The sequence below is a fragment of the Chenopodium album genome, chromosome 7 (genome assembly GCF_948465745.1).
Source record: "Chenopodium album chromosome 7, dcCheAlbu1.1, whole genome shotgun sequence".
Classification (NCBI taxonomy): domain Eukaryota; kingdom Viridiplantae; phylum Streptophyta; class Magnoliopsida; order Caryophyllales; family Amaranthaceae; genus Chenopodium; species Chenopodium album.
This window is the reverse complement of record NC_137840.1, coordinates 75,962,816-75,975,698: the sequence shown is the minus strand read 5'-3', so window position 1 is coordinate 75,975,698 and position 12,883 is coordinate 75,962,816. Positions and strand designations below refer to the sequence as shown.

General features: G+C 35.4%; 2 protein-coding genes and 1 non-coding gene across 3 annotated transcripts; all 3 read left to right on the top strand.

Annotated features, from left to right (window-relative positions):
• Positions 1 to 256: 256 nt before the first annotated feature.
• TRNAA-CGC (transfer RNA alanine (anticodon CGC)) lies at positions 257 to 329 on the top strand. Its single transcript has one exon. It is a non-coding gene; the product is annotated as a tRNA-Ala (tRNA).
• A 52-nt stretch (positions 330 to 381) lies between these two features.
• On the top strand, positions 382 to 4,794 carry LOC145638612 (wax ester synthase/diacylglycerol acyltransferase 11-like). Its single transcript, XM_081689599.1, has 6 exons — positions 382 to 943; positions 2,204 to 2,797; positions 2,907 to 2,973; positions 3,363 to 3,436; positions 3,533 to 3,880; positions 4,268 to 4,794. Exons 1-6 carry the CDS (start codon positions 698 to 700, stop codon positions 4,463 to 4,465), a joined length of 1,527 nt encoding a protein of 508 aa, XP_081545725.1. The 5' UTR covers positions 382 to 697; the 3' UTR covers positions 4,466 to 4,794.
• Positions 4,795 to 10,441: 5,647 nt separating this feature from the next.
• Positions 10,442 to 12,355, top strand: LOC145640703 (uncharacterized). The gene is made up of 3 exons (XM_081691933.1): positions 10,442 to 10,452; positions 10,653 to 10,821; positions 11,640 to 12,355. The coding sequence occupies exons 1-3, from the start codon at positions 10,442 to 10,444 to the stop codon at positions 12,135 to 12,137; spliced, it is 678 nt and encodes a 225-aa protein (XP_081548059.1). The 3' UTR covers positions 12,138 to 12,355.
• The last annotated feature ends 528 nt before the right edge of the window (positions 12,356 to 12,883 follow it).

Genomic DNA, 12,883 nt, shown 5'->3' with positions numbered 1-12,883 from the left:
AGAAGTTTGCTACAAACAAGAACTTTGTTATGTACTTGTTAATTTGGAGTATTCAGGATTCGGGGAAATTACGTTGTTAATAAAACTTTTTTTTTTTCCTTTCTTTTTCTGAAAACCGATATTGTTAAGATTTAAATGCTCTAGTGGATGACTGAACCATCATACAGCAAATGTACAGAAATAGTTAGCTCACAGAATTGAAATTGACAGTAATTTATTAATATCAGTATAAAACAAAGCAACAAATAATAAGATTGGGGGTGTAGCTCATATGGTAGAGCGCTCGCTTCGCATGCGAGAGGCACGGGGTTCGATTCCCCGCACCTCCAAATTTTAATTTTGCTCTTTTTTTTTTTTTTTTTTTTTTTTAGTTCATTTTTATCAATGTTTATATTCCTCAACACACTTGTCAACATATCATATAAATTAGTGTCAATATCCAATTCTACAACTTCTATCAAACCAAAGCTTTAAATATAAACTTTCCCAACCCCCCTTTTATAAATGCTAACAATATTACAAAGATGACAACTTTTACTTTAGTAAGACACAAGATACACACAAACACACAACTTATTTGTAGTCTATAAAGATAGGCCATAATCTTTGTTGCACCTTACCATTACTACTTTCTACACTTTTCTTCTTATCCTTATTTTGCTTCCAAAGAAGAGAGATTAATAATACAAAAAAGATTATGGAGGGTGCTCTTAGGAGGAAAAAAGGAGTGATAAAACCAATTAAGGTTAATAAAGGTATAATTAATTTGGAAGATTATGAAAAAGAAGAGCCATTAAGTCCATCATCGGTCATATTTCATAAACCAAACTTTAATATACATATTTTAGCAATGATGGGTTGCAAAACTACCATTGATGTTGAGCTTTGTAAGTCCAAAACTCCCGGTACTCTTCTCAAGCATCCTCGTTTCTCTAGCATTGTGGTAATTATTTACTTCTTTCCTTTTACATATGCTTTTTTTCTTTTTAATGCATTCCTTTTAATATATACTTGTATTTTGTGCGGTCTTCAACATATATGATTGACCAATTATATCTTCAACCACGTAATATATATTTTTTTGTTGCATGCATATTAGTAACAAATTATATACAAATCAACCCTTTTTTTTTTTTTTTTTCTTTTAAGTAAAACTGCATGAATAGTAAGTGAGTGGAACAAAAAATTAATAAGGTAGTATATATTTGTGAATCTGTTTAATGTGCATTAACAATAATATAAACATAAACATGCATGCATATATGATATATAACCATGCTTTATTAGTATCCTTACTACTACTACTACTACTACTAATAATAATAATAATAATAATAATAATAATAATAATGATGATGATGATGAAAAAATCACGCATGCATAAAATGACAAATTGGTTAAAGGGAGATATAAATGTTGCTTATGTGAGCAAATTAATCAAATAGTGACATTTAGCCAATATAGGGTGGTATAAATGCAAACAACCCAACCATAAAGTGACATATAAGGTTACATAAATGTGAACAATATAATTGTACCGATTTAGGGGTTTCTTTCTTTCTTTATTATTATTTCTTTTCTCTATATAGATCATTTAGATACTAGATTGAGTGGGGGAGATTTTTTTTTTATTTAAAAACAACAAATAAAAAGTTGTATCTCCAAAAAAATCCCCTTTTAATAATAATCCAATATTTGGAAGTAGGAATAAGTTTGTACGGTATCACAAGAATAATGACTTATGAAATAAGTAGGCTTTAATGATAAAGTATTATTTAGTTGCTCAATTATGATGTTTTGTTTACTTGAATAACTTTTCTTTGCCAAATTCAAATAAAAAGATAAACCAAGTTTACTTTTTCTTCATTTAATCACATGATAGATGTTGTAAACCCCAATATCCACCGAAAGATTAATTATGCTTTATGCTATATATTTGACCAATTGTGTTAATATAGATGTTAGTTAGTCATTTTATCACATGATAGATGTTTTTTTGATAAATGTTAGTCAAGCAACATGATAGATAATATTAGTCAAGAAACATATAATATGAAAAGTATATTGATAATTCTATTTTAAATTGATAATGAATCTCAAATATATAATAACAAACCATTTAGTACATTATTGATAATTAATTAATTATATGTTGAATTGATAATCAATGAATTAATCATATCTTTAATTTGCTTTCCTACAGGTAGGAGATTTAAGTAAAGGAGAAGAGTTGAAATGGGTGAGAACAGAAGTGGACTTAGACAAGCATTTTATAGTGCCAAAAATAGACTTTGAAAACATAGAAACACCTGAAAAATATCTTGAAGACTATGTTTATAACCTTAGCAAAACAACCTTAGACAAGTCTAGGCCACTTTGGGAAATCCATATCCTTCATCTTAAGCTCTCCGAAGATGTCAAGGGCATTGGAATATTCCGAATTCATCATTCACTTGGCGATGGAACTTCCCTCATATCTTTGATGTTAGCCTTAACGCGTAAGACCTCTGATCCAACGGCCTTGCCTACCATTCCTGCTCAAAAAACGTATGTTGATGATAACAAACATCCAAAGTTGTTCATTTGGAGATGGATTTTGGCCTTGTGGTGGATGTTAGTATTGTCTTGGAACACCTTGATTGATGTGTTGATGTTTGTAGCAACTTCGATTTTTTTGAAGGACAATTCTCCTCTTAAGAGTAGTTCTAGAGGAAGTGTAGTGAATTCCTCTAGGCGTTTTGTTTACAAGATATTTAGCCTTGATGATATGAAATTCGTCAAGAATGCAATTGGTGGAGTAAGTTCATGTATTTCGTATTTGATCTTTTATTAATCGCGTTTTTTGTCAAATTTGATTCATTAGATTCAACTAATATACATGAATTTTGTTGCATTGAAATATACAGACTGTCAATGATGTTGCACTAGGAATCACACAAGCTGGTTTATCTCGTTATCTTAACAGAAAATATGGTAAGCCTTTTGCTTTTACAACAATTTTTTTTAAGCTAGAAAGTTGTAGCTAAAGCATATTAATTTCTATGGTTGCGTAGTTGGTCATGTGTTGGGCCATGTTATGCCCAAAAAGGGTTAAATATTCATCCAATGTAAGTCCCGAAAACTATGGTTCAATACTTCAAGCTAAGTCGGATTAAACTTACTTAACGGGCTATATGCAAAATGGTCTTAAAATTGTATTAGAGCTAGCTAGGCCAAATTTTTAGACTTGAGACGTATATAGGCTGCACAAATTTGGCTTTGGGTCGAGTTGGAACGATTTAGACAATACTAGCAAGCATGAATAACATTTAATATAATGTACTAGCTTGATCAATGTTTTAATCTTCATGCTTTGTGTTCAGGAATTAATGGAAATGATCATATTCGTCTTAGATCTGTTCTTCTTATCAACATTCGACCAAGTGGAGGAATACAAGTGAGGCATTCTTCACATTACAATTCAAACATTTTGTGTAAAAACAATACACAACATAAATGAGTCAATTTTTGTATATGTCATGTAAAATTGTAGGCATTAGCTGATATGATGGAGAAAGATACAGAGGCAAAATGGGGTAATTCATTTGGCTACGTGCTTCTTCCGTTCACCATTGGATTGCGCGATGATCCTTTAGATTACATCCGAGAAGCCAAGGTGACAGTAGACAGAAAGAAGAATTCACTAGAGGTCTTTTACACATATTTCATTGCTGAAATAGTAAAGAAGTTGTTTGGTGCAAAACTTGCAAGTGCCTTATCTGATAAAATCAATTCTCATACAACAATCGCCTTCTCGAATTTAGTTGGACCTATGGAGGAAATTGGCTTTTATGGCCATCCTTTGGCTTTTCTTGCCCCATCTTCATATGGACAACCACATGTAAGTTGCATACCTCAATTTGTACAACCTATAATTCTCTTTGTTAATAAATTACTAAATCATGGCTTGCTAATAAATATGTAAAGATGTATGTTTTCTGATTTTTGTACTAAAGCCAAGTTACAACTTAATGTTGGCCCAAGTCTTAAAAATTGGGCCAGGGAGTAGCAGGCTGAAGACTATAGTGCACTATTTGGTCCGAGCCTAGTGCTTTTAGAATGACTTGATGGCTGTGCACTGGTCCAAAACCGGACTAGACGAATAAATTTGGTTCATTGAACCTGACCTATATTAATGTAGCTTATATAGAACAATTATGATCATGTATTTATTTGTAAATTAGACCCATTGTAAGTTTATAACATTGGTGACATTTATATTTTACAGGAAGTGATGATTAACTTCCAAAGTTACATCAACAAGATGACATTAGTTCTTGCTGTTGATGAAAATGCAATACCTGATCCTCATCAATTGTGTGATGATATTGTTGACTCCCTCAAATTAGTGAAGGATGCTGTTATAGCAAAAGGCCTAGTCAAAAACTCTGCACTACCAAATGGCTGTGCAACTACAGAGCAATGACCTTAATACAACCGCGGTGCAAACCAACCTGGATAACTAAATGCAGAAATTAGTCATATGCCATCAGCCGCGATCAGCCTATGTACTTCCACAACCATATACGTGCGTACAAAGAATGTACCACCACAATCATCCTATATATCTGTTAGGGTTGAACCTCCTTAATTAAATTTAAATTTAATTACTTGTTTAATTTCTTTCTTGTGTTTAAGAATAATCAATTTATTTATTTTGCTTCTATAACCAGTTTCTCAGATTGCTTTATCTATCCACTTGTAAATTATCCAACATTAATGAAAAATTGTGATAGTGGATTTCAATTGGGTTAATCTGAATTCGGGGTTAAATTCTAGGTGGTTAGATTTCAGTTCCTTCCAAATTATTGTTACAGGGAATCAAACACACAATCCTCCCTAGTCCCTAGTTTCCTACCAAGTACAACCCCAATCAATCAATCACCAATACACCAGCAACCAATTAGTATTCATTGGTATGTATGTACTATTGTTCGTTGCAGAATGAAAACACGAATTCAAGAGTTCTTATTTTATAATTTAGTGCTGATTAAATTTGTTTTGATAAAAATTGAGTGGGGTTAGTTCATTAATTGGTATGGATGAGTTTCAAATCAATAAGGGGGCGTTTGGTTCACATAATCAAGGTATAAGGTATGAGTTTAGAATGGTTTAAACTCATACCTTATATTTGTTTTATGATTTTAAGAGTTTCAAACCTATACCAACCTCAAACCCCCAAGGTATGGGGTTTAGAAACCTTGGTGGAGGGGGGGGGGGGGGGGAGGTGGGTTTGGCTCATTCATATACTTTTAGGTATCATATATGGTTCCAAACGACTTTATATGACCCGAGATGTATTCCCTAGAATTTCAAGACTTTTCGACACCGGGCCTCGAAACCTCCAAAATTTCTCAAAAAGCGTGGATATTAGCCTTCAATTTTGGAATTTTTTTACTTTTATTAGTCCGGAAATAAAAATTGCTGAAATGTTTACCATGGTCTCTAATACCCTTCGGGAGTCCAATTGGGTGGGTGGAACCATCCAATTTGCCTTTAAACGACCAATTTACCGGTCTACAACTAGCGTCGATTTCATTAACTCAAGCCTATCTCAAACATTTATGACAACATATAATGATCATATATGGTTCCAAACGGCATTATATGACCCCGAGATGTACGTATCCCCTAAAATCTAAAGACTGGTAAATTGGTCGTTTAAAGGCAAATTGGATGGTTCCACACTTCCACCCACCCAATTGGACTCCCGGAGGATATTAGAGACCATGGTAAATATTTCAGCAATTTTTTTTCAGGGCGAATAAAAGTAAAAAAATTCTAAGATTAAAGGCTAGTATTCCACGCTTTTTGAGAAATTTTGGAGGTTTCGAGACCAAGTGTCGAAAAGTCTTGAAATTCTAGGGAATACATCTCGGGTCATATAAAATCGTTTGGAACCATATATGATCATTATTTGATGTCATAAATGTTCGTGATAATTAAGCTTGAATTAATGAAAACAGTGTAAGTTGTAAACCGGTAAATTGGTCGTTTAAAGGAAAATTGGATGGTTCCACCAACCCAATTGGATTGCCGGAGGGTATTAGGAACCATGGTAAAAATTTCAACATTTTTTATATCTGAGCGAATAAAAGTAAAAAAAATTCCAAAATAGAAAGCTTATATCCACGCTTTTTGAGAAATTTTGAAGGTTTCGGGGCCCGGTGTCGAAAAGTTTTTAAATTTTAGGGGATACATCTCGGGGTAATATAATGTTGTTTGGATCCTTATATGATTTATATATGTTGTCATAAATGTTTGTGTTAGGCTTGAGTTAATGAAATCGACGCAAGTTGTAAAACGGTAAATTGGCCGTTTAAAGGCAAATTGGATGGTTCCACCCACCCAATTGGACTCCCGAAGGGTATTAGAGACCATGGTAAACATTTCGGCAATTTTTATTTCCGGGCGAATAAAAGTAAAAAAAAAAAAATCTAAAATTGAAGGCAAATATCCACGCTTTTTGAGAAATTTTGGAGGTTTCGGGGCACAGTGTCAAAAAGTCTTTAGATTTTAGGGGATACATCTTGGGGTCGTATAATGTCGTTTGGAACCAAATATGATCATTATATGTTGTCATAAATGTTTGTGGGATGCTTGAGTTAATAAATCGGCGCAAGTTGTAAACCGGTAAATTGGCCGTTAAAATGCAAATTGGATGGTTCCACCCACCCAATTGGACTCTGGGAGGGTATTAGAGACCATGGTAAACTTTTCGGCAACTTTTATTTCCGTGAAAATAAAAGTAAAAGAAATTCTAAAACTGAAGGCTAATATACACGCTTTTTGAGAAATTTTGGAGGTTTCGGGCCTGGTGTCGAAAAGTCTAGAAATTCTTAGGAATACGTGTCGGGTCATATAAAGTCGTTTGGAACCATATATGATCATTATTTTATGTCATAAATGTTCGTGATAAGCTTGAATTAATGAAAACAGTGTAAGTTGTAAACCGGTAAATTGGTCGTTTAAAGGCAAATTGGATGGTTCCACCCAGTCAATTGGACTCCCGAAGAGTATTTGGGACAATGGTAAACATTTCGGCAATTTTTATATCCGGGCGAAAAAAGTCAAAAAATTCCAAAATTGAAGGCTAATATCCACGCTTTTTGAGAAATTTTGAAGGTTTCGGGGCCCGGTGTCGAAAAGCTTTGAGATTTTAGGGGATATATCGCGGGTCATATAATGTTGTTTGGATCCTTATATGATCATTATATGTGGTCAAAAATGTTCGTGGTAAGCTTGAGTTAATGAAATCGGTACAAGTTGTAAACCGGTAAATTTGTCGTCTAAAGGAAAATTGGATGGTTCCACCCAGCTAATTGGACTCTCGGAGGGTATTAGGGACCATGGTAAACATTTTGGCAATTTTTATATTCGAGTGAAAAATAGTAAAAAAATCCCAAAATTGAAGGTTAATATCCACGCTTTTTGAGAAATTTTGAAGGTTTCAGGGCCCGGTATCGAAAAGTCTTTAGATTTTAGGGGATACATCTTAGGGTCATATTATAATGCTGTTTGGAACCATATATGTGTAGGCGATTATAGGTACTAATTGCGGAATTAACATGAATCATATTCATATAGCACCAAACCAAGGATCTCATGCATAACACATAAAGAAGTAAGAATTATACCTTTGAAGCATGATTCCACCGGTGATCGAGCAAGAACTAGGGAGATAAAGAACCTCAAGTGTGATTCCTCTACTTGGTCCACGGGCACAGATTAAGACCTCCACTAATGCTAGTTAGTCGCGAGAGAACTCTTCAATCGACCTTCTACAGAGATGAACGAACAACGAACTAGCCAAGAACCACCGCGCAACACCACGAGGACCACTAGGGTGGCCGGCCGTGGGTGAGAGGGGAGAGAGAGGGTCGTGAGTTTGAGAGGGGAGAGGGCTTTGGATGTTGGTTTCTTAGATTCACAATTCAGTGTATGTTAATTGTGACTTAATTGATCAACCCTAGGCATGACTATTATTTATAGATCATATCTCTAAATAATAGTTCAAGTCAAAGCCCAATTCCTAATCCCACTCAAACTACACTTAGCCCAATCATACTTATGACTAATTAAATGCTCATGAGGCCCATTAATGGGCCTCTAACTTGCTTAACCCATTACCCTTGTGTGTGATCTTATAGGATCCATTCTAAAGGGCTTTGGACTATTTGACTAGCCCAAAGATCATCTCTCATAGTCTAGCAACAGAGGATGACGCCCCAATAGAATGAACTTATTATCTCCATAATAGTGATCCTTGATATATCTAGTAATTGCACTTATCGAAGACACAATTCCTTCAATCTCCCACTTGTCTGAGACAAGTGCGCAATATTCAAATTCCTTAAGTCATTTTGTGTCGATTTGATAATATGATCGCATCTTATGTAATCATTATTAATCTACAAATCATTTCCTGAAATCTGAGTTAGAATTACAAAACAAATGGTTACTATGTAACACATTTGAGCACGACCATGCATTTTCTGAAATCTCCCTCTTCAAGAGGCCAAAATAAGACACACTCCTAATTAAATAGGAAGACTCTATCCAATCTTGTGGCAACCAAAGCTCCCACTCAACTTCTGAAATAACCAGGAAACACCCTTTATAATCACCAGTTACGGGCAGATGTTTGAATGTACCACAGTTATATCATCCATTGAATGAGATCTATCAATGTTCCACTCATGTCAAAGGAATCCACTAATATATCCGGAAGCTCTATACTGGAACTTCAAAGTAGGTCTATAGTTCGATCATGCATCATTCATGCATATCCATGTGATTGACCGAGCATCACTACGCTCCTATAGCCCATGAAACTGCGCTATCCAATCAATCTTAACATGCTAGTCCAAATCGAAATCATTTATGTCCAGTTTAATGACTTCGAACTAGGAATTTAAATAATGTATGAATTTTGTTCACCTGTGGGGTTTCATTCAAAAGGTCATCAACCTAGTGAGCCCATCAATTCATAATTATTTTGGACATTTTATTTAATATTAAAACCACAATTAAATAAGAGAAATAATAGAATTTCTGATTAAACATAATTCTGCAAATGAATGTATTATCACTACAAGAAATAGGTCATTTTGCGACGGAAACCTTGCAACGGACTACAATTCCGTCGCAAAAAGGGTTAATTTGCGAGGGAATAAATTCCGTCGCAACTTTGCGACGGAAACAAACTTTTGCGACGGAAATTCCGTCGCAAAGTTTGCGACGGAATTTATTCCCTCGCAAAAGTTTGTTTGCGACGGAAATAATCGTCGCAAAACAATATTAAAAAAAAAATAAAAAAAAAACATTTTGCGACGGATTCTGCGACGGAAATTCCGTCGCAAAAAGTTTTTAAATTTTTTTAAAAAAAACTGAAGTTTCGCTGAAGGAGAGAGAAAAAGAAAACGAAGAACAGAAAGAGGAAAGCGTAGAGAGAGATAGAGGAAAGCGTAGAGAGAGAAAGAAAATCCGGCCACTTCACCGCCGCTGTCGCCACCGGAACGACCGGAATCCGGCCACTCACACCTACTAACGCCCACCCCCTCCGTTCACTCCCACTCACGCGCACTCACGCCCACCCACGCCACCCCCTCCGTTCAAGCCCACTCACGCCCCTCCGTTCGCCGGCGGTGTGCAGCCACCACACCACCCTCCTTCCGGCAGCCGGATTTCCGCCACAACACCCTCAAATCCCGGTGAGTATTCCACTATCCCCCTTTGTTTTTGTTTTCAATTTAATTTTAATGTAAACCCTAACTTTTTCTAATTATGTTTTTTAATTTAATTTGTAACTAAATTTTATTATTTAATTACTTGTGTTTAGTGTAGTGTAGTTTAATTTATATTGCAATGTTAGAATTAGTTTAATTTTTAAGATATATTGCAATGTTAGAATTAGTTTAATGTATGTTAGTTTAGTTTAAAATATATGTTAGATTAGTTTATAATGTATGTTATTTTAGTTTAAAATATATGTTACTTAGTTTATAATGTATGTTAGTTTAGTTTAAAATATATGTTAGATTAGTTTAAAATATATGTTAGATTAGTTTAAAATATATGTTAATTTAAAAATACATGTTAGTGTATGTATGTTTATTTGAATGTGGGTAATTGTGTGTTAATTATATGTGTTTCATCACTTGCTTTAAACTTGTTTAAATTAAACAATTATGGTATGTATGTTAATTATATATGTTCACTAAGATTTGAAAGCATTTGCATCTTCTTATTCCTAGATACCCGTTCAAGACATACACATTAGGAGTATGTCTTGAATAGTCCCCGGTTGGGACTGTCCTTTGACGTTTAATCTCACTTTAGGTGGTGAATGTATGCAATGTTTTTGATTCTATGGAATATCTTGGCGTCTCATTTCTCTACAATGTTCTCTGGGTACATATGTTGGTGTGTTTAATTACCTACATCGTGTACTTGGAGAACTGTAGGGATATGCTGTCGGATTTTCTATAGAATTGAAAACTAGGCATACATTCACTAGTGAGATAAGATGTCCAAGGATGGGTTAGGTTGGAGTGATAAGGACCCCTGGATATATGTCATCTAAAACCTCATGTAGGTTTGATTTTATGAAGAAAAGAACTTAGCTTGTATCTAATAATACTGTTCACTTGTTCACATTGCAAGGCGGCAAAGAATCAAGGGAAGCTTCCATCAGCACCTGATCTCTTCTTGCATACACACTTCAAGGAGGTGCCCGGGAAAGGGAAGGTTCCTGCGAACAAAAGAGCGAAGGAAATTGCGGTAATAACTAGTTTTCGCCCATTTTCAAGCCACTTGTTTCCTATATTGCCACTTATGAACTATTTCAAGCCTCGAACTCAAGTAACTATGTTAGGTAGGTGTATTATGGTCAAAAATAAGCTCATTTGATAACAAATGTGAGAAATAGGCAAGTTAGAACCAAAAACGCCCCATTTTCGCCCATTTTTTCTAGTTTTAGGACCTAGTGAACCTATATTGCCACTTATAAACAATTTCAAGCCTCAAACTCAAGTAACTATGTTAGTTAGGTGTATTAAGGTCAAAAATAGGTTCATTAGATAACAAATGTGAGAAATAGGCAAGTTAGAACCAAAAACGCCCCATTTTCACCCAATTTTCCTAGTTTTAGGACCTAGTGAACCTATATTGCCACTTATGAACTATTTCAAGCCTCGAACTCAAGTAACTATGTTATTTAGGTGTATTATGGTCAAAAATAAGCTCATTTGATAACAAATGTGAGAAATAGGCAAGTTAGAACCAAAAACGCCCCATTTTCGCCCATTTTTTCTAGTTTTAGGACCTAGTGAACCTATATTGCCACTTATAAACAATTTCAAGCCTCAAACTCAAGTAACTATGTTAGTTAGGTGTATTAAGGTCAAAAATAGGTTCATTAGATAACAAATGTGAGAAATAGACAAGTTAGAACCAAAAACGCCCCATTTTCACCCAATTTTCCTAGTTTTAGGACCTAGTGAACCTATATTGCCACTTATGAACTATATCAAGCCTCAAACTATTGGTTCTCATTCTTTATTTTTATTTCTGCATTGTATATCCTTTGTTTGTTACAGGAGGCGTACCAACACAGACAGGAGGAATCAAGAACCCAGGGTTCCCAACTGTCTGAAAATGAAATTTTCTTTGAGGCGGCTGGTGGTCGTAATAAGAAGGGTCGTGTTAGAGGTCTTGGTGTTGGTGCTGACTTGTACTACGGCACATCTAGGGGACGAGGATCGGGTTCTTCCAGCCAATACGTACCGTCGGTCATAACTCAAATGCAGGAAAACTTCCACAAGGAGTTGAATGAGAGGGTGGAAGCAATTGAGAGCCAGATCGATAGCCGTGTGGCGGAACAGCTCGATGCTCGAGTGGAGGCTCGAGTGGCAGAACGGATGGCTGAAATCGAGAGGAAGAACAAGGAGTTCTTAGAGGAGTTAGCCAGTAGATTTACAGGATTGACCACTCCTTTCACTTGTTCTACGATTCAGCCTCAGATTCGAGACCCCAGGAACGACCCGGGTGGTGGTGGTGGTGGTGGTGCAGGCCAAGGACAGCCAGCTTGTGTTTAGTTAGGTGTCATTTTTCGATTTTTGTATATGGATGACATTGTAGTTTTAAAAATTATATCATGTACCGTACTTGGTAGTTACGGCTACGTGTTGTATATATTTGAATTATGTTAGGGCGTGGACTTTTTGACTGAAATTATTTTAAATGCACGTATTTTATTAAACAGGATTGCATGAATACAGGTTCCAGGAAAACAAAACAAAATACAAAAAAATTAAACAGGATTGCAGGAATACAGGTTCCAGGAAAAAAAAACAAAATACAAAAAAAAAATAAATTAAAATTACAATAACTTTGCGACGGAATTTCCGTCGCAAAATGGAGTATTTTGCGACGGATTATTTTCCGTCGCACACATGCGACGGAAACTAATCCGTCGCAAAAAACTTCATTTTGCGACGGAATTACATTCCGTCGCAAAATTTGTGACGGACTATTCCGTCGCAAAATGATTCCTCTTGCTACGGAATTTTCGTCGCAAATGTTGTTTTCAGCTACAACTACCTTTCCGTCGCAAAATCCGTCGCAATTCGTTTTGCGACGGATATTCCGTCACAAAAGGACTGTTTGCTACGAAAGTTCGAGCGACGCCATGCCTGTGACGGAAATCCGTCGCAAAGTCACTTTGCGACGGAATTTTGCCAGTTTGCGACGAATTATTTCCGTCGCAAAACGGCCCTTTTCTTGTAGTGTATATATGTAACTTATTTTTCTCAAAAACAAATAACAACTTCTAATTACATCA

Bases quoted from the DNA above. Each gene is read 5' to 3' on its own strand.
- LOC145638612 (XM_081689599.1), top strand. From the start codon at position 698: ATGGAGGGTGCTCTTAGGAGGAAAAAAGGAGTGATAAAACCAATTAAG. The intron at 2,798-2,906 runs GTAAGTTCATGT...TGAAATATACAG, and splicing joins TCAAGAATGCAATTGGTGGA to ACTGTCAATGATGTTGCACT. The intron at 2,974-3,362 runs GTAAGCCTTTTG...CTTTGTGTTCAG, and splicing joins TTATCTTAACAGAAAATATG to GAATTAATGGAAATGATCAT.
- LOC145640703 (XM_081691933.1), top strand. The intron at 10,822-11,639 runs GTAATAACTAGT...TGTTTGTTACAG, and splicing joins AAAGAGCGAAGGAAATTGCG to GAGGCGTACCAACACAGACA.